This window comes from Orycteropus afer, unplaced genomic scaffold (assembly GCF_000298275.1).
Source record: "Orycteropus afer afer isolate SDZICR_OR568_19922 unplaced genomic scaffold, OryAfe1.0 scaffold00234, whole genome shotgun sequence".
NCBI lineage: Eukaryota > Metazoa > Chordata > Mammalia > Tubulidentata > Orycteropodidae > Orycteropus > Orycteropus afer.
Window position 1 is genome coordinate 976,551 of NW_006921821.1, and position 26,089 is coordinate 1,002,639.

Genomic DNA, 26,089 nt, shown 5'->3' on the forward strand with positions numbered 1-26,089 from the left:
ACTCCTCGGAAGGAAGGTTGGGCAATCCTACTTCCGTAGTGATACTGCCTCGGAAACCCAAGGAGGGGGTCGCTATGAGTCGGGGCTGACTCGACAGCACATAACAACAACAACAACATATAGATCCCAGTGAAGGAACAGTCATGGAACCTAGTAGTCTTCAGTAAATATTTAACAAATAAATAAATGAATCAGTAGAAATAGATATGTTACAGATGACGGACCGAAGAGAATTTAACTTGACTGCTGACCAGAAGGCTGGCCATTCAAATCCACAAGCCACTCCTTGGAAGGAAGGTTGGGCAATCCTACTTCTGTAGTGACACTGCCTGGGAAACCCAAGGAGGGGTCGCTATGAGTCGGGGCCGACTCTACGGACTCTACGGCACATAACAACAACAACAACATGATTAATATGTTAAAGCTCTACTTGAAGAAGTGGCAACATGCAGGACCAGATCAGTAATTTCACAGAGAGATGGAAACTATAAAAAAGAATCAAATGGAAATACTAAAAACAAAAACCATGGTAAATGAAGATTTCCTTCAACAGGTCCAATACAATTGAGGAAAGAAGTGGTAAACTCAAATAGGTGAATAGAAATTACCCAAATTGAAACAAAAGAGTAAAATAACAACAAATAGAACATAAAAACCAACCAAGCAAAGAAAAAACAAAAACAGCATCCAATATCTGTAAGACATTAACAAGTGGAATAACATTATGCAATTAGAATCCAAAGAGAAGACAGAAAGAATAGGACAGAAAAATATTTAAAGTGATAATGGCTGGGAATTTATCAATATTAATGAATGACAAACATGAAATAAAGCAGGTTAAATACCAAAATTAAACAGACAGACAGAAGTTCACTTACAGAGATAGCATACTCAAATGGCTGAAAACCAAAGAGAAAATCATGAAGGCAGACAAATGAAAGAAATAAAGATTTCTTCAACAGACAAAAGCTGAAAATAATTGCCAGCACACCTGCATTTCAAGAAATGATAGAGGAAAGTCTTCAGGAGAAAGGAATTTGATAACAAAGATACTTAGATCTATACAAAGAAATGAAGAACTCTAGTAATGGCAAGCTCTGGTAGCATAGTGGCTAAGACACTTGCCTGCTAACCAGACGACTGGCGGTTCAAACCCACCAGCCACTCCTCGGAAGGAAGGTTGGGCAATCCTACTTCCGTAGTGATACTGCCTCGGAAACCCAAGGAGGGGTCGCTATGAGTCAGGTATGACTCGACGGCACATAACAACAACAACAACAAAGTAATGGCAAAGACAGGTAAACATGAAATTCATTTTATCATCTTACTTGCTTTAAGATCATCGAATACTTTACACAGAGCAAAAATAGCTGGAATATATAGTATAGAATATATAAACTGCATAATAGCCATAATACAAAGGATGAGAGGAAGAAACTGGGAATATACTGTTGTAAGATCCTTACAGAGCACGTGAAGTAGTACAAGATAATTTCAAATCATTCTCTGATTAATTAACAATATTTATTCGAGACCCTAGCAACCACTAAAAATTATAAAAACAATTTTGTGTCTTGTTTTCATCCTGATACATAACATCTAAGTTTGTTTAGAAGTTTTTGTTTTTGTTTGTTTGATTACAGTTTTCAAAAAAAAAAAAAGGTCTTTCACGTATATTACTTCATTTTGTCTTCACAGAAATCTGTAAGTACAGACATCATTATACAAAATTCACGGATTAAAATTCAGAGCAGAGTGCTTAAGGGGCTTGCCTGAGGACATAATCAGTTAGTAAGAATTGAGACAAGAATTAGGTGGGTCATCTTAACTACTGTTAACAATTAATGTCATCAGTAAAACACCCTGCAAATTAGACCAACTTTGTTTCATTGTGCACATCTAGATTTCAATTCTTAGAATGTGGTATTCAAAGTGCCACCAAATCATTCAGAGTTGATTATCTATGTCTAAACAGATACTACAACCTTTCTGAAATTAGTTGTTCAAAGGCTTAAACCCACTTAATACTATTCAGAAAGCTTCTCTGCTTGTATCATATTGCCAAGTGGTGTTCTCCATTAAATGGAAAGTTCTTGTCCATAAGAGACTCATGGGGAGAAAACTAATACTGAATGAACACTTAAATCTATAATGACAGCAAACCTATGGAGAGAAAAGCACGTTGTTTTGTCCACTGCATCTGAGTAGGACACAAGTCCTCTAATTGAGAACCTCTTGGGAAGTAAGTAGAGGGAGTGCCTGGAAATAAGGATGAATCAGGGTAGGTAAACACTCCAGGAAGCAGATGATGTAAACTGGGATATTTACAATATGGTGAGGAACAGAACCTTGGAAAATGCTTCTTGATTAGGTACTTATAAAATGTGTTTTTAAATGGAAAAACAAAACAGAAACAAAAAGGCGAGAAATATCTACAGTTAACCAGACTACTGGCAAGTATGAAGAACCACAAAATTCCAAAAATTCCTAACAATCCATATAACGCAGGGTGAAAAGATACAGTGCTGAGCCTCTTGTATATATATCCTCCACCTGTAGATGTTTTCCACAACTCCAATACCTCCTCTCTTTAGAATCTCCACAAGCACCTATCTCCTTCACTGGCAAATGACTTCTGCCAGTCTACTTCATAGAAACAGTAAAGGCTAATTTTAATTCCTTCTACCACAACAATTCATGCATCAGAACTCCTCATTGCCTCTTTCTTTCTCATGATCAGGGATAATCCCACTATCTATGCTTAGATCCCTGACCCTTTGCCTACTCAGGGACCTGTTTCATCAGTTATCATCACATGTTTAAGTCTCATTCACCTCTAAAAGCAAAACAAAACAAAAAATTCCCCGGAGGCTCTCCCTCCTCTTAGTTTCTGTCCTCTTTCTTTTTCCTTCATGATCAAACTTCTTTCATTTTCTTAACACACTGCAATTTGCTTCAGCTCCTCACTCCAATGAAACTGTTTTTGTCAAGTTTTCCAGTGACTTTCTAATTGCCAAATTTAACAATCTTTTCATCTCTTATCCTTCTTGACTTTTCCAAAGCGTGTGATATTGGAATTCTGTGGTATCTCTTCCCTTGACTTCTAGGATGGCATTTGCTCCTGGATTTTCATTCATTTCTCCTGCTGTTCCTTTTCAATCTCCTCCTCTACTGATTTCTTGAAAATGAGTATTTTCTCATGTTCTTTCTTTGAACTTCTTTCATTCTACACACTGTACTAGAGATTCTACTCATGGCCCTGGCTCCCACTCCCACCTATTCTTTCACACTCAGGTGTCCATATCTTCACCCCAGCCCTCTATACTCTAGTATCTATTATGACAGACATGTCAAATTCAACCTATTCTTTCTCCATCCTAACTGACTTTTCTCCCTGTGTTCCTGCCTTGGTGAATGAATAGTCATTCAGACTAGAAGCGTACATGCCTCTCTATAGCCTTTAATTAGTTGTGACTGATGCTGCCCAATTCTACTTTTGATGGTATTTCAGATTTGCACCTTCTGTCTGTTTCTACTAAAGGAACTCTGGTGGTGTAGTGGCTAAGGCATTTGGCTGTTAATCAAAAGGTCAGTGGTTCAAACCCACCAGATGCTCTGTGGCTCTACTTCCATAAAGACTGACAGCCTTGGAAATGCAATGGGGGTTGCTATGAGTTTGAATCGACTCAATGGCAGTTGAATTTGGTTTTGGTTCTCCATTTCCACTATTAACTGCCTTACTTTTTGGTCCACACCAAAATACAGGTTTTGCACCTGCATTACTGCAATTCCAACTTATTTTCTCTGCAATCCAGGTTTGTTAAACCTTGTTACAGTGGATCTCTTTCGCAGTTTGGTGAAGCCAAAGGTCTTGAATGCTAATTTTAGATATCTATAATTGTAATGTGGGATCTCTGGTAGCGTAGTGGCTAAGGCACTTGACTGCTAATCAGAAGGCTGGAGGTTCAAATCCGCCAGCCACTCCTCAGAAGGCAATCTACTTCCATAGTGATACTGCCTCAGAAACCCAAGGAGGGGTCGCTATGAGTCGGGTCTGACTTGACGGCACATAACAACAACAACATAATTGTAATGTAAAATGAAAATATTTGTGATTTCTGTTTGGTTTGTTACTTACATTTATAATCAAGAAATATGCTAAATTTTAGTTAAAAGTTAGTGAGCACAAAGATGTATAGTGTTCCTATCCCAGAGCAGATGCTTGAATTAACCTCAGGTTATCCTTTCAATTCTAATTGTTTTTAATCCGTTTTCTACCTTGAAGCCATAATAATCTTTTTAAAATGCAAATCTAAATCCTTTACATTCATGATGAAATCAGGACTAAAACTTCAATGCTTGTAGCACTGCCTTCTCCTTCATACCTGACAAAGTACAGCTCCTTAGTTGTGCCTTGCTTTCCCATGTTCCTTTCTGCCAGAAATGTCCCTCTCTCTCCTTCTCCATGCTAATCATCATCCATCAAGATTCATTAAGGACCTTCACAAACCACCTTCCCTATGACTTCACTGATGTGTAAGGCCTGCATGCCTCTGTGACATAGCACTTATCACCGTATTAAATATTGCCAGCAGTTGTCTATTCCCAACAGACTGAGAGGCCCTTCAAGGAATATCTTATTTGTTGCTGTGTTTTCAGCATTTAGAACAATGCCTGATTTAAGAACCAGTTGGAAGAATTATCTGGGAACTGACCCAAAATGGCTTCTGCTTCGAGAACATATTTAACATTTGGTAGAATTCAACTGTTTGCATTTAAGTTGAAGAGGCTAAGATGGGAATATTACAAATGGACCAGCATTGGGCACATTCCATTGTTTCCTGGGCTGCAAATGTTAAGAAACTTCTTAAACAATTCAGGCAGAAGATGAGTTCTATATCTGGTTCCTTGATCTGGTTTCTAGGTTTGAAGCACTAGCTTTATTTCTTGGTGTTTTACTTTCCCTAAGGGTTCATCTGTAGCAAACATGGTAGTTTAATACTGGTTCTCTAAAACAAAGATGAAATTATTTTGGAACTGGCTAGCACCAAAGTTATACCTCCCGTCTTTAGCTACATATAAGCCTTTCAAAATATTGAGGAGCTTTTTTCCTCCATAAGTATAATCTTAAACAGGTTTAAACATCAGAGCATGTCCTTACTCATTTCTACTACACCACTGACTCTTTAGCCTGTGCTCTAAGATAAACTGAGTGTCACGTAAGAGCCCACGCTGGGCAATGGGCAGGATTCATAGCTGGTCAGGTGCTCTGTCACTGATGAGCCTGGCCTGGTGCTTTGGTTTTGATACACATTGTTACTTCCTCTGCAAAGCAGGCTGTATTCCTGCTCGACTCAGTCCTGTGAACTTGACAACAGCAATCAAGTGGTCCAGATGCCAATACAAGTGAACTTGTGGACACTAGGAGAGCTGTTTTCTTTTGACATGACAGGCCACTTAATGTTTTATCAAGCCCATTTGAAAGAGGTCTCCTTTCGGTGCGGTATTTTTTTTCATGACTGAGCTAATTCATATAAAATTTTAAATACTCATGGTTTGCCTCAAGTTAGGGTCTAGAAAATAGATTTTTAATGATACACAGACTTTTCTTCCCACTCCGGATCAAAGGACTGAAAGAAATCTCAAATAATCTGAGCAAGCAATGTGTAGGTAAGTGGCATTAGTTTTAAGCATTTCTGCAAGGAGACACTGAGAAGAGAATGCTTCTTGTTACATCTAGTCTTAACTTCTATGACTATGGTGTAAAATATCAAAGGAGTCTTTACTCTGTTGTGTGGGGTGAAATCTGAGTTCTCTATTCTACAACCAAGTGGCTATGTGATCTTGGGCTGCCACTTTCCTTCTGGGCTTCAGTTTCCTTAGACGTAAATTAGGAGACCAAAACTTACTACACTCCTAGGTCTACAAGTATTTTCAATATTTTGAAAAATCTAAAGAAAAGCATGCATTTACCTTTTTCAGGTGATAACTAAATCACAATCTGCTTTTTCTTTGCTCCTGTCTAGAAATGTGTCGACTCAGTATGAAAACTTCATGATGGCTGTCCTTTAACGGGGCCAAATACAACTTTGTATAATGTGAATGGGAAAATTAATGAATGTTCCCTTAAACACGTGTTTAGTAGACATGGTATTCCACACTTGGCATAGGGAATATTAATTGGCAAGAACAGAGGCCTTGAAGAGATAGTGAGTGGAGGTTTCTCATTCTCTCATGGGACCTGTTCTTCCTCTTGGGTAAGGGCACTGGGCATCCGAACCGAAGCATGCATCCTCGCAACAGTGGGAGTGAGGGGAGAGTTGGCAGGGAGGTACCTGTTCCAAGCGACACCTGAGCATGGCCCATTCCACATCCCAGGCAGCCTTGTCATTGGCATACTCCTGCTGCAGTTGCAGCCGGGCCCGCTCATCCTCCCGCAACTCCACGCGAAAGTCCTCCAGCAAGGCCCGGAGGGCACCAAATAACTGCTGGTTCTCCATCACCTGTGGGAACATGAGATTAGACCTCTGAGTTTCACAGAAGTGTGCTCTTAAGTCAGAAGATGAGAGTATCCTATGGCCTGCAATAAGGTGGTACGGGTCTGCTTCCTAATAGGGCACAGAGTCACCCTACAGGTGTCAGTGGCAGTAGGTGCAACACAGGTGGAAATCTGCAGTAAACGGGAGAGTGAGGGATGCATTGCTGGCCTTGGGGCTCCTGGGGTTGGGATTACTAGGGCCTGTTTGATCAGAAGGAGGCTAAAGACAGCTGTAGCAGCTACCAGGCACTGTGTTTAAAAGTGGTAACTTTTTGGGAACCTGGACAGCAGAGGGCTCTGGACCCCAGGAGTGGAGGAGAGAAGTTGCAGGAGGCTGCAGGGTTCCCAGAGCCAGGGCTTCTAGAAAGCTTAGAGTAACTTTAGAGTCCAGGGGTTTGAGTTGGGCTAAGTAAACTGCCATGGGTTGCAGCTGTAACAAAATGTATGCACTCACATACAGGCTATCATTTCAGTGCCAGCTGCTGAACTAGAAGGGAATTAATTCACTTAAATTCTTAGAAACTTACAAATGTAGGGTGGTCATAACTCTGATTTGTATTTAGTGAAAATACCAAAGCAAACTAGTGGCCAATGAGTTGACCCCAACTTACAGTGACCTCACGTGTGATGGGGTGGAAATGTGCTCCACAGGGTTTTCAAAAGTTGATTTTTCAGAACTACATCACTGGGCCTTTCTTCCAAAGTACCTCTGGGTGGCCTTGAACCTCCAACCTTTTGGTTAGCAGCTGAGAGTATTAACTGTTTCATACAATAAATGTCTGATACATGGAAGAATGCATTCTTTATTACTATTCTCCATCTCCCTTAAAAAGATTTTATAGTTTTAAAAATCTGACCTTTGAAGGCAAATGTCACAATCATGATTTCTATCTTGGAACATTTCGGCATGGGTGTTGTATCAGAAAGGTTTGCCCAAATGAATTAAACACACTAACCCAATGATGGCACTGTGATGATAAAAGCCACAGAAGCCCATTTCTTCCTGTCCAGCAGAGAGCACAAAAAGCAGACTCCAAGCTCATCTGCAGATGGTTCAGGGCAATGCCTATTTGGTACCTTTATGAGGCAGGGGCGATTAAAGCTCTCCAAGTCCTGCTGGATGTAGATAATTTCTACAATGCGGACACCAGCACCACACTCCTAGACAGGACCCACACCACATACTCTGTCTGGGAACCTCTTCTGCCAGGCGTGGCGAGGGAAGCATACCAGGGTCCCTAGCTCAGGTTCTACACAGACAGCAAGTCATCATTCCTCAATCCTGTCAAGGGTTCAGTGCTTGCTTCAAGAAACATCTACCTAGTCCATTAAAAACATATCTATGTGTACACATAGAAACGGTGTAAAGCATACATGAGAAGAATTTAAGACACTTTGCATATATGTTTAGCTTTAAATAAAGTTGAATCAGGAAGAGAAATTCTTTAATATGAATAGATTACTGAAAATCCCATAGTTTTAACCATAATTTATCTAAGAAGTTATAATGCTAGGTACACTAGACCTTTGGTGGAGTAGGAAAGTCTTCTGGTTAGGCTTTAGCACTCTTTGAGATTTTCTACCGTGATACAAAATTTCACTTTAACTGGGACAAAAGGGAGTAAGAGTATAATTCAGTTAATATCTGAAACATTCAGCATTCATAGAGCTTTCCACAAATCCTACACACTGTTTGCAACCATATAAAGAAATAAATTAGCATGACATTCATAAAAATGCTCATGAAATGTGTGAAGCTGTAATAAATTCAGTAAAGTTTAAAATACTATTTAAACATCAAAAATATTTAAAAATTATGTAAGTGCAGTTGAATGAGAAGAGATCATAACAAACTTTTCAGCAACACCTATCTTCATAAATAAAGAATTTGTTCTCTGGAAAATTATGTATATTTTAGGGTTGATTTACTTAGTATTTTCATCTTTCCATTTTAAGGAAAAATCAGTAGTTTTTGAGACAGAGGATGTGAAACATAAAATCAGAGTAATAATTTTGATCCAGTCTTTGTAGTCATCTATTTTTCACTGAAAAGAAAGCAGAACACCATATAATAAATTCAAATATGTAAGCAATAGCTTTCTATGAATCCTAGGTTACATATATTATCAGCCTGTGGTGTTCTTAACTACACACCAAACTGCTGCTAATACCATTAGAATTAGAACTTTATGCTTCTAAAAGGTAGGTTTTCACATTACAGTCTTTCTGCAGATTGAAAATTTGGTTCCCCTGGAAGTACTTTTTGGCATTAGCAGCTATTGGATTAAATACAATTAAGCCCTAACATTTTTATGCACATTTGCGTCAAAGCAATCGACTCAAATGCAGTAAAGCATTAATCATTATAGAATGAGTTCCAAAATTGCTTTGGGGTGAAGGTAATCACAGGGAGCAAGAGAGCCCATATAACTGGTACTTACTATAATCACTGAAAGCAGTGACTGGGACAGTAGGAAGCCAGATTAGCTCTCTGGCATGTGTATACAATGACAAAAATGAGCTATAGATGGGCATGATGCAGCTAAATGACACATTAAAAAAAGGTAGCAATGATAATAATTAATGTTGTTTCCTATGGACCCTGGGGTGTGCTAAATGATGTCTCTACTTTATCTTATTTACATTTCACATTCACTGGGGTGTGTACTGTTCCTGTTTTCCAGAGGTGGGAACTAATGCTTGGAGTGGCTGAGTTCTTGCCTATTCTTCTGTGGTTAGCAACTGGCCAAGCCAAGACTGCAACTCAGCTCTGCCCCACCTCCAGACAGACATACTAAGTCAGGATATTTGAATTCTGACATTACATTTTGCCTGGGTGTTTTTGATTTTTGACTTTGCCTTAGAGAGGCCAACTAATTTCTTCTAATCTCACATAATTTTGTCCCCATATTGAGGGAAATAGCAATAGTGGGCCATCCTGACAAAGAACTGACAAGTTATTCCTCTCTCCTATTTGCTTAGTGGTGCCCCTTGTTGGGCTTTGTTCTTGATAAACAAATGGCTCAAATCAAGTCCAGGATAGAAGGAAAGCTCTGGTCTATTCAGAGGTCTTTAAAATTAGAAGTCACCTTGGATACAAAGCTCCCTGAAGATGCTGTGCCAAGGCCTAGCCATACATACAGATGTTAACTTATACATCTTTAAGTATAGGTCTATACTTAGACCTGTTATAGGTCAACTAAAAATCTACTTATTATAGGTCAACTAAAAATCTGTTTCAAGATCTTCAGCAATCGGTTGGTTTTCTAGCAAAGAAGCAGGATAAAATGGCTCCATTATTTCCTTGTCCTTAGTCTCTGGGCATTTCTGCCCTTCCAAGTGCATTTCTCTTGAACGAAGCAGAAAATTATCCCTGAATTGGTATCATGAGTCATTTTTTCATTAAGTTTTTGCAACTTGGGCAAAGCAGAAAAGTGTTGAACTTTCTAACAAATTCAAGGTTGGGCTTCTGCTAATCTGACTGCTATTCAAGTATACAATGAATTTTACTAATAGTCAGTGACAAGGAAGTTTATGGAAAAATTAAAATACCAAGATATCTGTGATACAATGGCAGCTACTTTTCAAAATCATTCTTGCCTAAGAAGATTTCCAAGACATGTGGGCATCAGGTGAAATCCTAACCCTCTGAAAGAGCTACCCCACCAAAGACTTTGCTTGCATGATAGCCGTGAACTTGGGAGATGGGGTTACCTGTAGTTGGAAGTGCCACATGGACCTGCTGCTATGGTTTGATCCACAAAAAGCCAATCTCAAAATGGAGGTAAAGACCTCCACCTCTTCCTTAGTCAGGCTCTTAGACATAAGACAGGGGAATTCCAGAACACTGTGGCAGCTGTCTCCACCCCCAACATAAATACACATTTCCTATTTGATGCATATATGAGGGGCCCCTCATGCAATGTCCAATAAGATAATCCCTCTGTCAGAAGGAGTCATGCGACATGTCCCTTTTGTGAGATTAGCCAGAAATGCTGAATATCCAGTAACATTTTTTATAGATAAGCCAGTTATTGTCATTCTTACCATCACTGTTAAATTCTAATTAATTTTAAGTTTTTTTCTTCTCAGGCCATTATCCTCCCACAGATAAAAGAGAATGAGCCATTGAAGACTAGCTATGAAAATATACACTAGGATGGAGGTGCACTGAAATAATAGAGCTAGACATTTACGCACATAAGTAATTTGTTCTCTCGCTTGCTATATGCACCTGAAAGCTTCCCAAACACTAATACAGGAGTGTGAAAGAACTAATGAGATGTACACTGGATAAATTATAAACACAGAGTTATCAGCCCAAAGGCTTCAAAGACACCAGGGCCAGTGTGATGAAAACCAGAGGTCAGATGAGAAAAAATTCCCTACTGGTGAGGTTTAGCACTTTCTTATGCACTTCTAGAAGGTATTTCACAAGCTGCTGACCAAGCTTAGCTCTGGGAAGCAAGACTGGGGCAAAGAGAGAGAGTCCTTCCATGATGTTCATGTTCACCACTTGCACGTGGAGCTCTGGTAGCATAGTGGCTAAGACACTTGCCTGCTAACCAGATGGCTGGCGGTTCAAACCCACCAGCCACTCCTCGGAAGGAAGGTTGGGCAATCCTACTTCCGTAGTGATACTGTCTCGGAAACCCAAGGAGGGGTCGCTATGAGTTGGGGCCGACTCGACGGCACATAACAACAAGAACAATAGAAACAAAAAGATAGGTGGAAAATAGTTCCATAATCATAAGCTCTAATCTGGTTCCTTTTATACAGAGTAGCATGTCTTACAGATAAGGTTGTAAAGTTGCAAAGATGCTGAAACAGGGTCTAAAGAGTAAATCTTGGTAACACATTTTGTGCAAAATTGAAATATACTATCCAGGTTCAAGAGGACAGCTTTCTTAGTAAAACGACAACAAAAACACCATGATTCACAATTCTGATGCACAGGCTTCATCTGGCAGAGCCATTCTTTTCCTTAATTTTTTGCAACACAGGCAAAGCAGAAAAATGGGCAGCCGGGGCACTGCTGGGTGAGTCTAGGTCCAGGAAGTCAAGGGTTCTTCTTTAGATCTTGCTCTGAATTCTATATTAGGTTACTGATACTGACAGTTGTTTTAACAGAGTATTATGTCATACCACTGAATGAAAAAGTAACTTCTCTTTTAACAAATTAATTCAGTGCTTGGAAGACTGGCTGTTGGAACCACTGGGCCATGATTACAGCACTATGTGCTAAAATAAAACTTAATTGAAAGAATTACTAATAAGTAAAATAAATAAGTAAAAGAAAAAAAAAAATGCAACAACAGCCTTATGAGTGCTGGCTTTAAAAGCTGTCAGGTAACGGCAAGTGTCTAGTGCTCAGAGACAAATACACATCAGGCTGGTACTTGTTTCCAGCCTCTGCTTGTTCAGACTGCCGGGAAACTGAAAGCACCTATTGTGCTGTAGAACAATTGGGTTGCTAAAGAGTGGTAAAACAGGGAATATGTGCAGAGCCAAATGTTTTGCTGTCTAATGATTTTTTATGAACTATTCCCAAGGTTGACTCAGTATATGTATATATTTTTTAAAAAATTCTTTGGACATGATAAATGTTGCCATCTCCTATGTTCAACTGTGAGATTATTCAATAAGATACAAAGCAAAGACCAAGGCCTGGTAAATTTTGTTACTTGTGAATTTATCCTTGGGAAAGAAGGCTTGCCACATTTCTCATTCTGCTTATCACCTTATGAGGTTTCAGAGTTTTGAAAAGGGCCCAGGAGTTCCTGAGTAGAGCAAACAATTCACGTGCTTGGCTGCTAACCAAAACGTTTGTGGTCTGGGTACACCCAGAAGTGTCTCAGAAGAAAGTCCTGGCAATCTAGTTTTACAAAATCATCGAAGAAAACCCCAAGGAGTACAGTTCTACTCTGACACACACGGAGTCATCAGGAGTCGGAGCTGACCCAACGGCAACTGATTGAGAAGGGCCTAACTCTGTACAGCAGCTCGATGAAACATGTACTCTTGTTCTTGTATCCAAGCTGCCCTAGCTCATAACCATGCCATTAAATGACAGGCAAGCCTCCTAACTGAGAATGTTCGCTCCCGGTAAAACAGCTGTCGCTTACAGTAGAGCTCATTAATCTTCTGTCCCGGCATGAAAGGCACAAAGGCTCCCAAGGCATGTTGTCATCCTCTTAACTGCTATAGACAGACAGCCACTTAAAGGAGACCTGATTCTGACTTCCTGGAGCCTACCCTGTTAGCCCACACATGTGCCCCTATCTACTTTCAAGGCCAATAGCTACAAATGAGTGTTGGGAGAAGGGGCAGGCAAAGGGGGATCATTAAAGTACACAAATGTGAAGCTCCAGCTGAGTGACTTTTTATTATTTTCCACTCCAAGGGTAAAATTTTCCATGCTTCTTATTTAGAAAACCAGATGTGTTACATTTTTCCCTTTTCCAAAGCATTTGGCTGCACCCCTGGGAAACACCCATCATGTGTCCGTCTATGCAGCGGGTTTATAGATAAGTGGCAATCAAGAAGCCTATGTGAATTAATCATAAATACTGTATTTGTGATCAACTGCAAAATCGCTTTTTAGAAATAGTAAAAGTAGTAGATTATTATTATTTATAAAGTAACATTTTTTTGTAACTATACCATTGCTGGAGCTCTGGTAGCATAGTGGATAAGACACTTGCCTGCTAACCAGAGGGCTGGCGGTTCAAACCCACCAGCCACTCCTCGGAAGGAAGGTTGGGCAATCCTACTTCTGTAGTAATACTGCCTCGGAAACCCAAGGAGGGGTCGCTATGAGTCAGGTTTGACTCGACGGCACATAACAACAACAACAACATACCATTGCTGGAAAACTCATTCCATGATCTAAAATCTCTCCAGTGACACTGACATAATGATATATTTCCTAATAACTGTTATTAAAAGTTCCTTTGAAAGTATACACTCCTTATCACCTTATATGTGATATGTTGTTGTTGTTATGTGCCGTCGAGTCGGACCTGACTCATAGCGACCCCTCCTTGGGTTTCCGAGGCAGTATCACTACGGAAGTAGATTGCCCAGTCTTCCTTCCGTATATGTGATAAAGTTATATGATTCATGGCAAGTGAAGAGTAGATGGGTGTACATAAAAAAATAGCTGTTTCGTTGTGAAATTCTCATTTATACATACAGAGAAAGCAGTTGAGAAAAAAATAAAACCTCCCCCTTAGTTGAACTCAGCACATCACCTCTTTCTCTTTTGTTTCTGAGCTAATGTTCCAGTAACACCACTGCTCACTCTCACTTGCCTGGGAGGCTCTGAGCCTCAGACGCCTGAGGAGGCAGAAGCAGCAGCTGGGTGTCAAGTGCAGAGGGAGTGGCCAACAGTGTTTGCCAGGAGCCTGGGCCTTTTCCCACAGCGACTGCTGCAACCACAAGTCCCCAGCCCTGCTCACACATGCCTCAACACAGGAATTTCTAGGGCTTGATGGCCTCAGCCAAGGTTTAGTGGATCCTCTGAGAAGCCAAGCAGGGTCAGAAGGGACTCAGACTACAAGGTCTGGAGCAAGAAAGCTTTAACACGGGGTCCCTCTCAGGAGTCATATTATTCCTAGCTGCCAGGACTGATGTTTTATGCGAAAAATTTAAAACTCAAGATGGTACCAATAGTAGTCTTTGGTTTATTAAATAAGGTCTATCTTTATGGTGTTTGGAAACACTAATAATTACTTAATATTATAACATTAAGGAGCTTTGGTAGCATAGTGCTTAAGGCATTTGCTGCTAACCAGAAGGCTGATGGTTCAAACCTACCAGCTGCTGTGTGGACGGAAGATGGGGTAATCTACTTCTGAAAGATTTACCACCTTGGAAACCCAATGGGGGTCACTATGAGTTGGAACAGACTTGATGGCAGTGAGTTTGAGTTATTATAACATTGGAATCTTTCCTTTCTTCACACATGATTTAATTGTTCTTTTAAAGGTCATCAGGTATTTTTATTTGGGGCACTTTGTTTCAAGTGGCCCAAAGAAAATCTGAAATTCTTTACATGTGTCTGGGGATTTTTTAATACATCTCTTTTTTACTTCTACGTATTAAGATGCCAAATTAATGATGCTGCTGATGTCCATTCTGCTGAATACAAAAAAAAAAAAAAAAAAGCCCTGAAGTTCTTTTTCTGGCAATGTGCTCAGAATACTCTTTTCCTCGGAAGAATGGCCACCATTTACAAGGGCATGCTGCAATACTGGCTCTGAGGAAGGTGTACTCAATTGATCTGATCTATGGCCCTTACTTAGAAATGTGCATGACAAACACACTTATTGTTGTTGTTATGTGCTGTCTAGTCGGACCCTACGAAGTAGATTGCCCAACTAGCCTTCTGCTTAGCAGTCAAGTGCCTTAGGCACTATGCTACCAGAGCTCCTTAACACACTCACTGGCTTATGTTAAGATACAAATCTGAATTATATGATTTCTAGCAAGAATATAGTCCTCACAAATAGCAATAAGCTGCCACAGTTAGACCAGGTAAGTTTCCTGTGACCTGGAGCACCAGCACTTGAAATAAGAGGACACAGAGTAGATTAGGAATTTTTTCGCTCAAGGTTGGGTTAAACCGACAGCTTTGGGTCGGGCACACACCTGCTTGTGGTGCTGTCCCCCGTCTGCACTCGGAAGCTGTGATCCATGGACGTTGAGCTCCACCGGGCAATGCTGGGGATACTCCCCCATCATAAAGCCAAGGCCCCGATCATCACCATCATCATCACCCTTCTGGTCCCCCTGGACTCCAAGCTCAGCAAGCACAGGGAGGCTCTCTGGATGCTCGCCCTGGAAACACAGGACACGATGCTCACAGCTCCACCCAAGGCCTTTGCTGTCCAGTCTGATTTTTATGATTTGAAGATAATTATCCACTTTATACAAGGAGCCATTTTATGAGTCAGCAAGTCCTCTACTTTTCAGTTCCTTTCCAAACACATTCATTTTTGCCATTTCATTCATTAGCATTTCTTCCATTTAAATATCATGGAGTGGGTGCTCAATGTAGCAGAAAAAAATTTTACCATTCACAAGTTGCTATTGCTTATAGTTATGGTTTTATAAATTAAAGAAGGAGAAAATCCAAAGTACAGATCAACAGGCAACTGTACAACTCTTTCTAGATTTTCTTAGTAATGGTTTTCTATGTCATGGGTGTGTGGAAGATGGTTGAATTAATCTTTAAAAACTTTCTTCACTATGAGGAAAAATAATCACTGTATCTTCCCATCTATATGACGACTTGAGGGGCTCTGATGGTACAGTGGTTAAGCATTTGATTACTAACCAAAAGGTTGGCAGTTAGAACCCACCAGCCACTTTGCAGCAGAAGGATGATGCAATCTATGTCCATGAAGCTTTATAGCCTTGGAAACCCTATGGGGCAGTTCTACCTCATCCTAGAAGGCTGCTGCACTATGAATTGGAATCAACTTAATGACAGTGGGTTTTCTAGTTGGATATGATGACTTAAACTTACATTTACTGTTCACTAGAGTGAAAAGCAGATGAAATATCTTTGGGTGATAAAAGAAGGCAAGTATTCACAATGCCTCAGAATGGCTGAAAAACAACACTGCAAGGAGTGCAGATGCATACTCACACACACATACACACAGAGCCATGTTTGGGGTCAATAACAAACAGTGCCAAGAGGGCAGAACTGATGGGTAGGAATGAAGAAGGGAAATGGTAACCACAGCAGGGAGCTGGGAGGAGTGCCGTTACATTGTGGGGATTACAATCAATGTCACAAACAAAATGTGTATGAATGGTTGAATGGAAAACGAACTTACTCTGTAAACTTTCACCTAAATCATAATAAAAAGTTAAAAAAAGAAAAAGAACAACACTGCCAGTGACTCCAACAATTCATTCACCAGAAAACAAAGCTAGGATCAGGATAGGGAGCCACAGGCCACACTGCTTCATAAATAAAAATCAGTGAACAGCAAATAACTCCATTCTGTTTATGTTACGAACCTGGGAACTGAGACAGAAAAAAGAGAACATGCATAAATTTAGAAGGTGGCAAAATGTGTTCCATCTGAAGCTTAAAAGAAACCCTTCCCAAACTCTACCAACAGAAGTGATTCTAGCACGGGAACAAAACTGAAATAGAAAGTAGAGAGAAAGTTTTAAAGTCAGGTTTTACAAACCAGCAAGGCGGACTGAAATGATAAAGGACCTTAGGATGGTAAATCAGTGAATAAATCAGCAACAAAGGAGACAACAGTGAAACGTTGATGCAGAACAGTTACAGACCAAAATACTCTTGAAACTAGGTCTAAGTACAGCATGGAATTCTTGGTTTAATATGTAACTGGAAAACCTACTGACTTCCATTGCTTGGACTGTTCTTGACAAAATAAAATAAAAGAACAAGACTTTGTGTGGGAAGGGGCAGCAGTGTCTAGGGGGTCAAGAACAATAAGAACTCTACAGGTGGAGTTACCTTGGTTGAATCCTCTCCTTCCTCTTCCATCCGTTTCCCTTGCCGCCAGTGTTTCAGCAGCCACCTGAGTTTGACGTAGAAGAGGAAAATGTTCTGCTTCAAGAACCGGAGCTCCTGCTGCATCAGATTTTTCTCGTCGCTCCAGGTCCGAGCATGTAGGGTATTTTGCAAAGCCAGGCTGTGTACTTCCAGCTCTTTCCACCTCAATGCATAGAGGTGTTCCTCCTCCATCTTGAACAACATAAAAGACAGAGCATGACAAGCTGCTACCCCACTGTGTCACCCAAACCAAACCAAAGTCTCTGCAAACTGTCATTCAACCTACACCATTTTACTTATCTGGTGGGGCTTGTAGGGATGTAAGACATAGATATTCCCAAAAATTTGATTTGAATAACTCCTTGAGATGTTTACACTTGTAAGTAAGATTTTGTGATTCAAAAGTAAGTGCTATTTCAAGGTAAGCAATTTTTATAAACATTCTTTACTGTCAAGACTTTCACAGTATCTTTAGATGTATCTGAACTCCTTCAGGAGGACTGTTTCTTGGATGGAGGGCTTGTAGCTGACTTAAAGGTGGATTCTATTTCCCCTCTGGATGTGGCCTTGGCACACAAAGGCACAAGGCAATGGTAGAGGGAAAAAGAAATGGAATTCTTCCCCCTTACTTCTTATGCCCCCTGGTTCCCACAGCTTGACTAGAAAAAACAAGAGAAAAACCAGGCTGATCTACAGACCCACAGAAAGCCAGCCTCGAAGCTAAGAGGGAATTCTTTCCCAGTGCACAGGACTCTATTGCATACAATGGTGAGCGAGAGGATAGTGAGTTTGAGAACATATTTCCAAGCTTATGAGATATGCATATCACTAAAAAGCATTGCTCCAAAGAAATGTTTTCCATCTCCATATTAAGTCTCTGTTTTTGAGACATAGGTACAGGCACTCTTCCAAGCAACAAGCAGTTATTATGTGTCAATATTGATGAAGCAAGAGAGTGGGAATAAAATCTTACTTTACAGATAAGGGCATAAGAATAAATAATTATAATAATAACCAAAGTAATATATAGATTCAAAACTTTCTGTTCCACAGACCAAAAAAAAAAAAAAAAAAGGGATTAGAATGTCAGCTTTACCAGCTGTCCTCTCCTAATTTTACACTACTTTTTGTGCCAATAACCTAGACAATGTTGTTGTTGTTGTTTGTGAAGTATTAATTAATTCTCAAAAACCACCGGAGCATTACTCTGGCAACCTGAGATCAACACCAATAGGCCTGGGTGTCACAGGCACTGGGCATGTGAGACACAGCTCTTGGAAAGGTTGAGGGTCTGCACAAGGGCTGCCTGGCTTCTCACCACATCTTTTCTGTACTTCAAGCTGACCTAACAAAATGCTGTTGTTAGTTGCTGTCAAGATTCTGAATCATGATGACCCCATGTGTGCAAAGTAGAATTGCTCCATAGGGTTTTCAAGGTTGCCACCTTTCAGAAACAGATCACCAGTCCCATCTTCCAAGCCACTTCTGAGTAAGTTTCAACCTCTAACTCTTGGTTAGTGGTCAAGCGCTTAACCATTTGCACCAGTCAGAAAGTAGTGACAATCTATTCCCCATCTCAGCAGCCAGAATCCCAGCAATGGCTCTTGTCCCTATGGACCCAGAATGGGATAGAGTGGGCAAAAGGGGCAGCTGAATACATTGGATTTTACTTGCAGTGCTATCTTAGGCTATTAACTCAACCTGGTAAAGCTTCAGTTTCCTCCACTGCAAAATGAAGATAATGTGAGCTTCATAGTGTGTGAGAAAGCATAAGCAAAGGATGTCGCACACACAGGTGCTACTGAGAAGCTACCAGTGTTAGCTGGCCCAGATATAACCCTGGGGGATGGGATATTTTTTAACTTATCTGCAACATCATTGTCTAGGTCCTTTGGAAACTTTTATTCTTGACTCCCATCCAACCATCCCTGATCCTCCTCTCTCTATCCACTCCTCCACTGCTCTTTCTGGCTCCTTCTGTTACCAAAGCCCAGAGCTGGTCTGCAGGTATGTTAAAGGACACCTTCCCTTCCCTTCTCTTCTGCATAAGCCTGAATGATACTCCAACACCACTGACCAAGGTCTGGAAGCCTCTCCAACATACACTTCTACCCAGAGCCCAAGTACTATCATACATTTTGCTACCAAAATCTCCAGTGACAAACTCTTCAAATGTGTTTGGGGCAGTGAAAAAAAAAAATTCTTAAAATTTTTTTTCTCTTTTTAGTAATATGAAATTATTTTCCTTTTGTAATATATGGGAAATTTGATCTATACAAGGAATATTTTAGAAGAAGTGTGCATCTAGTTAGGGCTGGTAGGGCATATTTAGACCTTGGCATTTAGCTTCGATTTCCCTAAACTGCCCTTATTTCAGTTTCTGACCTATTTTGAAAAACAACGCCAAGGACAATATGGGAACTTATGTGAGACACATATCCATGCCAAAATAAGTTCTTGGATATACCCAGCACCTTTATTCTCCACAGGTTATGCATTTTGAAATACACTGGTGTGCAATTCAAGAAGAACCATGTTTTAAAGATACAGCTATCTTTCAACAGCAGATATTAGGGGGGAAAGCAGCAACACAATTCTGAGCCTTGGTATCTGTTAGCAACATAATTAGATCCAGGGTGGTGGCAGAGATTGGCCAGTTCTCAGGGCAGGGAGTATTATCCCGTATCTGCAAGTATCTGCAAATCCCTTCTACTAGGTACCCTAGGAAAGGATTTAACGGATGAAGGATAATTAGCAAGTAATAGGTCATTCTAAAATAGCTGGAATTAATTAGGTCACAACTCAATTAATGTCAGGTTTTCTAAATACAACATTTTAGGGTGAGTTGTTGATGTTTCTACAAGAAAATTTACCTAACATTGACAAAAGTTCAAAATTTGCAGGACAAAAAATGCTATAAATGTAATTTTCATATCCATTTGTACTTATTTTATTTTACTTTGCTGGTGGGTACTCATGCAGGAGAAATTTAGACTAGATATTAGGAAGAATTTCTAGAGGTCATGGTGCAAATACTGAAAAGCATATCAGAGCAAAAGGGTAGACAGCACTTCCTATCAGCCTGTCTGAGAGGCAACTCGACCAGATGACTTTTCAATTTGCCTTCCAGTCTCATGAGTCTACAAGCCTGTACAAAATGGACCATGTTCTTTCAAGTACATTTTGCCATTTCTCTCGAGGGGCTCTGCAGCCAACTGAGCAGTGTGCTGGAGTCCATGTCCCATATTTACCTTACGGATCTTGTGTGCACATCTCTCGCTCTCCTCTTGATGCAGTCTGGTCACCTGTGCAAGCTGACCCTGGAGCTCCTCTACCGATACATTCTGTTCAGGTAAAACAGGGGGGCCCCTGAGCTGATCGGTGGATAAAGGAAGGGGTTTAGTGGAAGAGCACTCTGCCTGAGATGATGATGCAAGACAGACATCTGCACAAGCCAAGACACACACAGAGCGACATGGCCGTGCAGGCTCTGTAGCAGTGGAGTGAGTCTGTGGCTACTTCTATGACTTCCTGTGTGGAGATGGCCCACCACAGGAGCCCAGGTGCTCTGAGCTCCAGAGCACCTGTGTTACTGGGGGAGGAGCACATTTACCTGCCCTTCATCCCTTACATAAGAGACAAAGAGAGTCTTTGGCTGCCTATCACCTGAACTTCAACAACAAAAACACAAGCCAGGGCTAAAGAGGCCAAGGAAGCCAAGACTCAGCAGAGGGGTCCTCACTCCACAGTGGCTTCTAGACAGTTTAAAAATTTTTAGAAGTTTCTAGACTGAGTGCACTCAAAGCATGGTGAATATGGCTGAGTCAGTATGACCACTGGAACAAAATCAGCTTCTTGGATTCACCTCCCAAGTTCATATGGTGTCCTTCTAAACTGCATCATTAATTTGCTCATAGGCCTTTTTATAAGACTTTTTCTTGCCCAACTGGAAATGCCTTTCTTTTATCACATAATCTTATCCTGGATGCTCAGAAGAATTGGGGTGGAGGAGCTCTGGTAGCATAGTGCCTAAGGCACTTGACTACTAACCAGAAGGCCGGTGGTTCAAACCCACCAGCTACTCCTCAGAAGGAAGGTTGGGCAATCTACTTCTGTAGTGATACTGCCTCGGAAACCCAAGGAGGGGTCGCTATGAGTTGGAGCCGACTCGATGGCACATAACAACAACAACAACCTTCAATGAATGGTTTCAGGCCTCTGAATTGTACACATTTCCTAAAAGAACTACATGCAGACCTACTGATTACATTGTAGGTTAGAAACAGCTAAAGGAATCTTCATTCTTTTTATTGGTAAAGTCTATCTTGTATGTCCGGGAGCTCTGGTAGCATAGTGGCTAAGGCACTTGACTGCTAACCAGAAGGCTGGCGGTTCAAACCCACCAGCCACTCCTCGGAAGGAAGGTTGGGCAATCCTACTTCCGTAGTGATACTGCCTCGGAAACCCAAGGAGGGGTCGCTATGAGTTGGGGCCGACTCGACGGCACATAACAACAACAACAACAAATCTTGTATGTCCAAATGGTGATGACAGAAGAATCAGTTACCACTTTTGAAATAAAAATGTTTTTGCTTTTTTTCAGAGATGGAAAAACTGTAATACCAAAAATCTGAGGCATAATTGAAATTTAAGTATGATATTTTACCCATAGTTTATGTTATTTGAAGATAGAAGATTTATAAAACTGGAGACTTGAGGGGGTTGTAATGAAAATACATGTCATTTCACTGGCCTGGCATTCCAATCACCTTTAACTACTTTGTCATTTCTCTTTGGATGCTCTGGGCTCTTCCTAATCTGATGTCACCTGGGTTGTCATGAGGAAAAGTTATACTCCAGGAACCAAACTAAACCAAACTCACTGCCGTCGAGTTGGAGCCGACTCATAGCAACCCCTCCTTGAGTTTCTGAGGTGGTATCACTATGGAAGTAGATTGCCCAATCTTCCTTCTAAGGAGTGACTGGTGGGTTTGAACTGCCAGCCTCCTGGTTAGCAGTCAAATGCCTTAGGCACTACCCCACCAGACCTCCTACTCTGGGAACAGAAGATGCAAAAAGAGGGCAGAGTGCTTCCCTTCACACAGGGGAACACCAAGTTAGAGTTCACAAAAAGAAATATGGGAACAGAGGAGACTCACCAATTCTAGGGAGAAAAATAGTTGAAAGCTAGAGACTTATTCAGCCTGCCTTCCAAAAACTCAAAAATTACTGAGAATTTATAGGCTTCTTAGACATACTAATTTTTAAAGACTATTCATTAAGTCTTTTCTATCTAGCTATTTTTTCTTTTGAGTTTATCAAGATATTCAGCAGCAGTGCAGGTTCTCACTGAAGACGGCATTTCTCTACACATGAATTTAATGACCAATTTCTCCTTTCTAAAAATACTTTTATATCATTTTTTAATATGTGTGGTCTTTTAGAATAATAACTTACTCTTTTCTTATGTTTGCTGTGCCTTTAATAGTTTTGAACACATGTATCTAATTGTCTCTATCTGAGAATTCCTAAAGGTCTTAGAGTTTAATCCTGCTATTTGCTGTGTCCGTAGACTCCTACACCCCATGGATGGTGCCTGCTTGTTTGTTTGAAGGTTTGCATTGTGAGTTCATCTTCAATGGGGAGTTCTCTCTGAATCTCCTATGTGACTGGGGTTGAGAATGTGGCTGCAGATTGGTTTTGTGTTTGCAGAAGCCAGCAATTTAACATCAGTTTCTTTCCTTGGGGATTCTTGGACAAAATAGGTCATATAAACTCAAAGCCTAATCCTGTGTGCAGGCTGGCCTGTCCTTACACATCCCGGGGGTGGTGGTGGGGGGGAAGGGCTTTCTCCTTCTTCTGTCTCAGAGCCCCTGCTAAGGCAGACTGTTTCCTTGTTGGCTCTTCCAACATCAGGCCGATTAGTTTTCTTAATGAGCATGTAACCTTTTGAGGGTCCTGGGTTAATTTCTTTGCCTGTCATTGGGCCTGTGGCCCTGTCTCCAGTCCTCTTGGAGCTATTAAAACCTCAGGCTCCTGGTTACCAGTTCTGGTACCCACTCTTAACCCACCCCACCTAAAGACTGCAGATACTGCTCTGGTTTTCAATTTTGAAACCAATCACAACCCTTGAAGAGTTTATAGCTCTTTTTTTTGGCAGTCTAGCTATGTATTTAAAACAACAAACAACATAACGCACTGCCATCAAGTCGGATCTGACTCATAGCAACCCCTCCTTGGGTTTCCAAGGCGATATCACTACAGAAGTAGATTGCCCAATATTCCTTCCAAGGAGCGGCTGGTGGGTTTGAATCACCAGGCTTCTGGTTAGCCATCAAATGCATGAAGCATTTTATTCAACAAGTATCTACTGAACACCTTTGATGAAAGGCATTGTCCAAAGTACAAGGGATACGGCAGTAAATGAAATCACTAGAAATCCCTCCCTCACGGAGCTTCAGTTCTAGAGGTTGTAGGCTTTTGCATCAGGGGTGTTTTCAGAGTTCCTGGCCGCTTGATTGCTTATTTTATTTTCAATTACACATTACTGTGTACACTCACATTTTAAAGACCCTCCATATTTTAACACATTAAGTACTACCCAAAAGCTTTATATTATAGATGTTAAAATGGACATCACAATCAAGCTTACTGTTTAAGAAAAGCAAAGATCTATTAATTTAGTCTCTATGTATTACTAAGCTATTTAGTTTGGTTTTAATCTTAATAAATAATGTATATAAACTATTTATATAGTAAGGAAATACATGAGCTTCATACTTCGTCATCCTTTGATTGAAAATGTGTCTCTATGTTTGAACCACACCTTGGAAGTGTCACAGAAAAGGAAAATTATGAGGTTCTTTATCAGGGCATTTGATTTTCTACAGTGACTGCAGTGTCGGCTCTGGAGACTGTTACCTGGAAACCTTCAGATCCTAGGAGCTAAGAGAAGTTTTATTTTCCTTTATTGTATATATTTTTCACTAATGGAATATTGAAACTCCTACAAACAACTCTCCGAGCTGGGATGCCAATGTCACTCCAGTGTTACAAAAGATAAAAAGCTCATCAATACAAAATACAAACACACTACACGTTTCAGTTTAGAATTACTCTGTCACCACACAATTGCATACAATCACACACATTTGAAGAAAGTTTTCACATAACACAAAGATTTCCTTTAGAAAATAAATACTTCCCTTCATCACCAAAGGTTTGATTTTGAAAACCACCCCTTGCTCACTTACCTAAGATTTTCATTACATATCAAATTTATTTTGATCTCTCTATTCAAGCAGTTTATCTAAACAAACCCCATCCCCACTGCTTCAGTAGCTGGCCAGGGTTAGTCACCAGGACTTCCCAGCCATGCTTACTCCTTGTTAGTATCTGAACCCCATGAGTCATGCTTGAACCTACAGAGGATGTATTCAACACTGATTTATATTAATAATTTCCTATACATCTTCAGAGAAAATGGTTTGTACATTATTTGCCACACTTCAGATGATTATTACACCACTATCTCAGTAAATAAATTTTTTAAAAAAGGTTTACTTTATTGCCATTATTGATGCTCATCACTGCTGCTTATATATTAGGACTCTATTCTGCCTACACTGGCATGACTTCATTTTCTCACGAGTTCCATTTTGGCCAGTTCTGCTATCATTTCTTTCCAGAGCAGTTGATGAGGTCAGTGCATGTGTACAAATACTTGGCATAAAGCCTCATGTAGTTTTCTTGAGGTTGGTATTCAGCTGAGCCATAAGAATCGCAAATGCTTGGTGTGCTTCTTGGATTGAAGGATAAAAGAAGGATCCAGGGAGAAGAGCTCTGAGATTTCCGACCCAGAAACTCAATCCTCTGGGTGCAGGCTGTGTTTCATTTATAGTTGAAATCCAACCAGGGTACTGCCTGGCTACTTCTCATTTGGGACTATTTTTAAGGCACCCACACATTCCAAACCACATACTCTACACATTGCTCTCTCTTAACAGATGTGAATCTCTCAGCATTTGATGGGAACCATGGGAGCAAAGTCAGAGACAAATCCAGTCCAGGACATGAGGATCTTGCTTGTATCTCCTGAGATGAATGGGCAACAGGAATACTTGACTTTCTGAAGTCTGGTTTTATTTGGAATGCATGATTTTTGTGTAGCTGCATTAGTGGGTTAGTAGCTATTGGGTTCTTCTGCTTTCTCTAGCTGTGCATGCTTTTAAGAATACTGAGCTTGGCTGGACCAATCCCCTTCTGAGTATGGGGTACAAGTGAGCCACAGGCCTCCTACATGGCATGGCTTTGTGTCATTTACGATAGATGTCAAAATATGAGAATATAGTCTTTCTTTTTCCTTTTCTTCTTGTTACTGCTGCTGACACTGTTACTAGTGGTACGAGTTTAAAAAAGTGGCCAAATACCCAAATTTTCCAAAATAAGAACTTACCTTCTTTCTCTCTTCCCAAAATATGAAGTCTAAAGATCCATAAAGCAAAAATATAGAAGGCAATTCACAAGTGGAACTTGAGAAATTGATCCTTTTTTAAAACTGCAGTTTAAAATCAGAAAGCTGTTTCTTACTCTATTTTGTTAATCCTAGGTGCCCTATACACCCACCTGACGACGAACTTGGAACAAAGAGATAAAGGAAATTCACACCTATACAGTAATAGTTGGTTTGAGGACAAAATTAGGTTGTTTAAAGGGCAACGTAAGTGGGAGTACAAAGAAAGGCCAGCAGTACACTTGGCTTCATTCTCAGCATCCATGTCTGCATCCCTTCTCTTGGAAAAGAGTTCTTCCACACTCAGTGAGTCTCCACACAGGGCAGTTTCTCTGGTTCTGTGCCTCATTAATTTATGGATCTGTTGCACACTATTTCCACTACAGCATCAGAGGAAAGCAATTGCATGCAATGGATTTGGAGATATTTTACTTAAAAGAATGTTAAGAGTTCTCCCTAGAATGGGACTTAAACAATTCTTTAACACAATGTA

General features: G+C 40.4%; 1 protein-coding gene across 1 annotated transcript in view; it reads right to left on the reverse strand.

Annotated features, from left to right (window-relative positions):
• The window catches only part of MTCL1 (microtubule crosslinking factor 1), a 235,857-nt gene that overhangs the window by 30,291 nt on the left and 179,477 nt on the right, over positions 1–26,089 (reverse strand). The window contains 4 exon segments of the mRNA XM_042782073.1: positions 6,336–6,503; positions 15,191–15,379; positions 17,046–17,276; positions 20,336–20,458. Coding sequence (XP_042638007.1) covers positions 6,336–6,503; positions 15,191–15,379; positions 17,046–17,276; positions 20,336–20,458 — 711 coding nt within the window.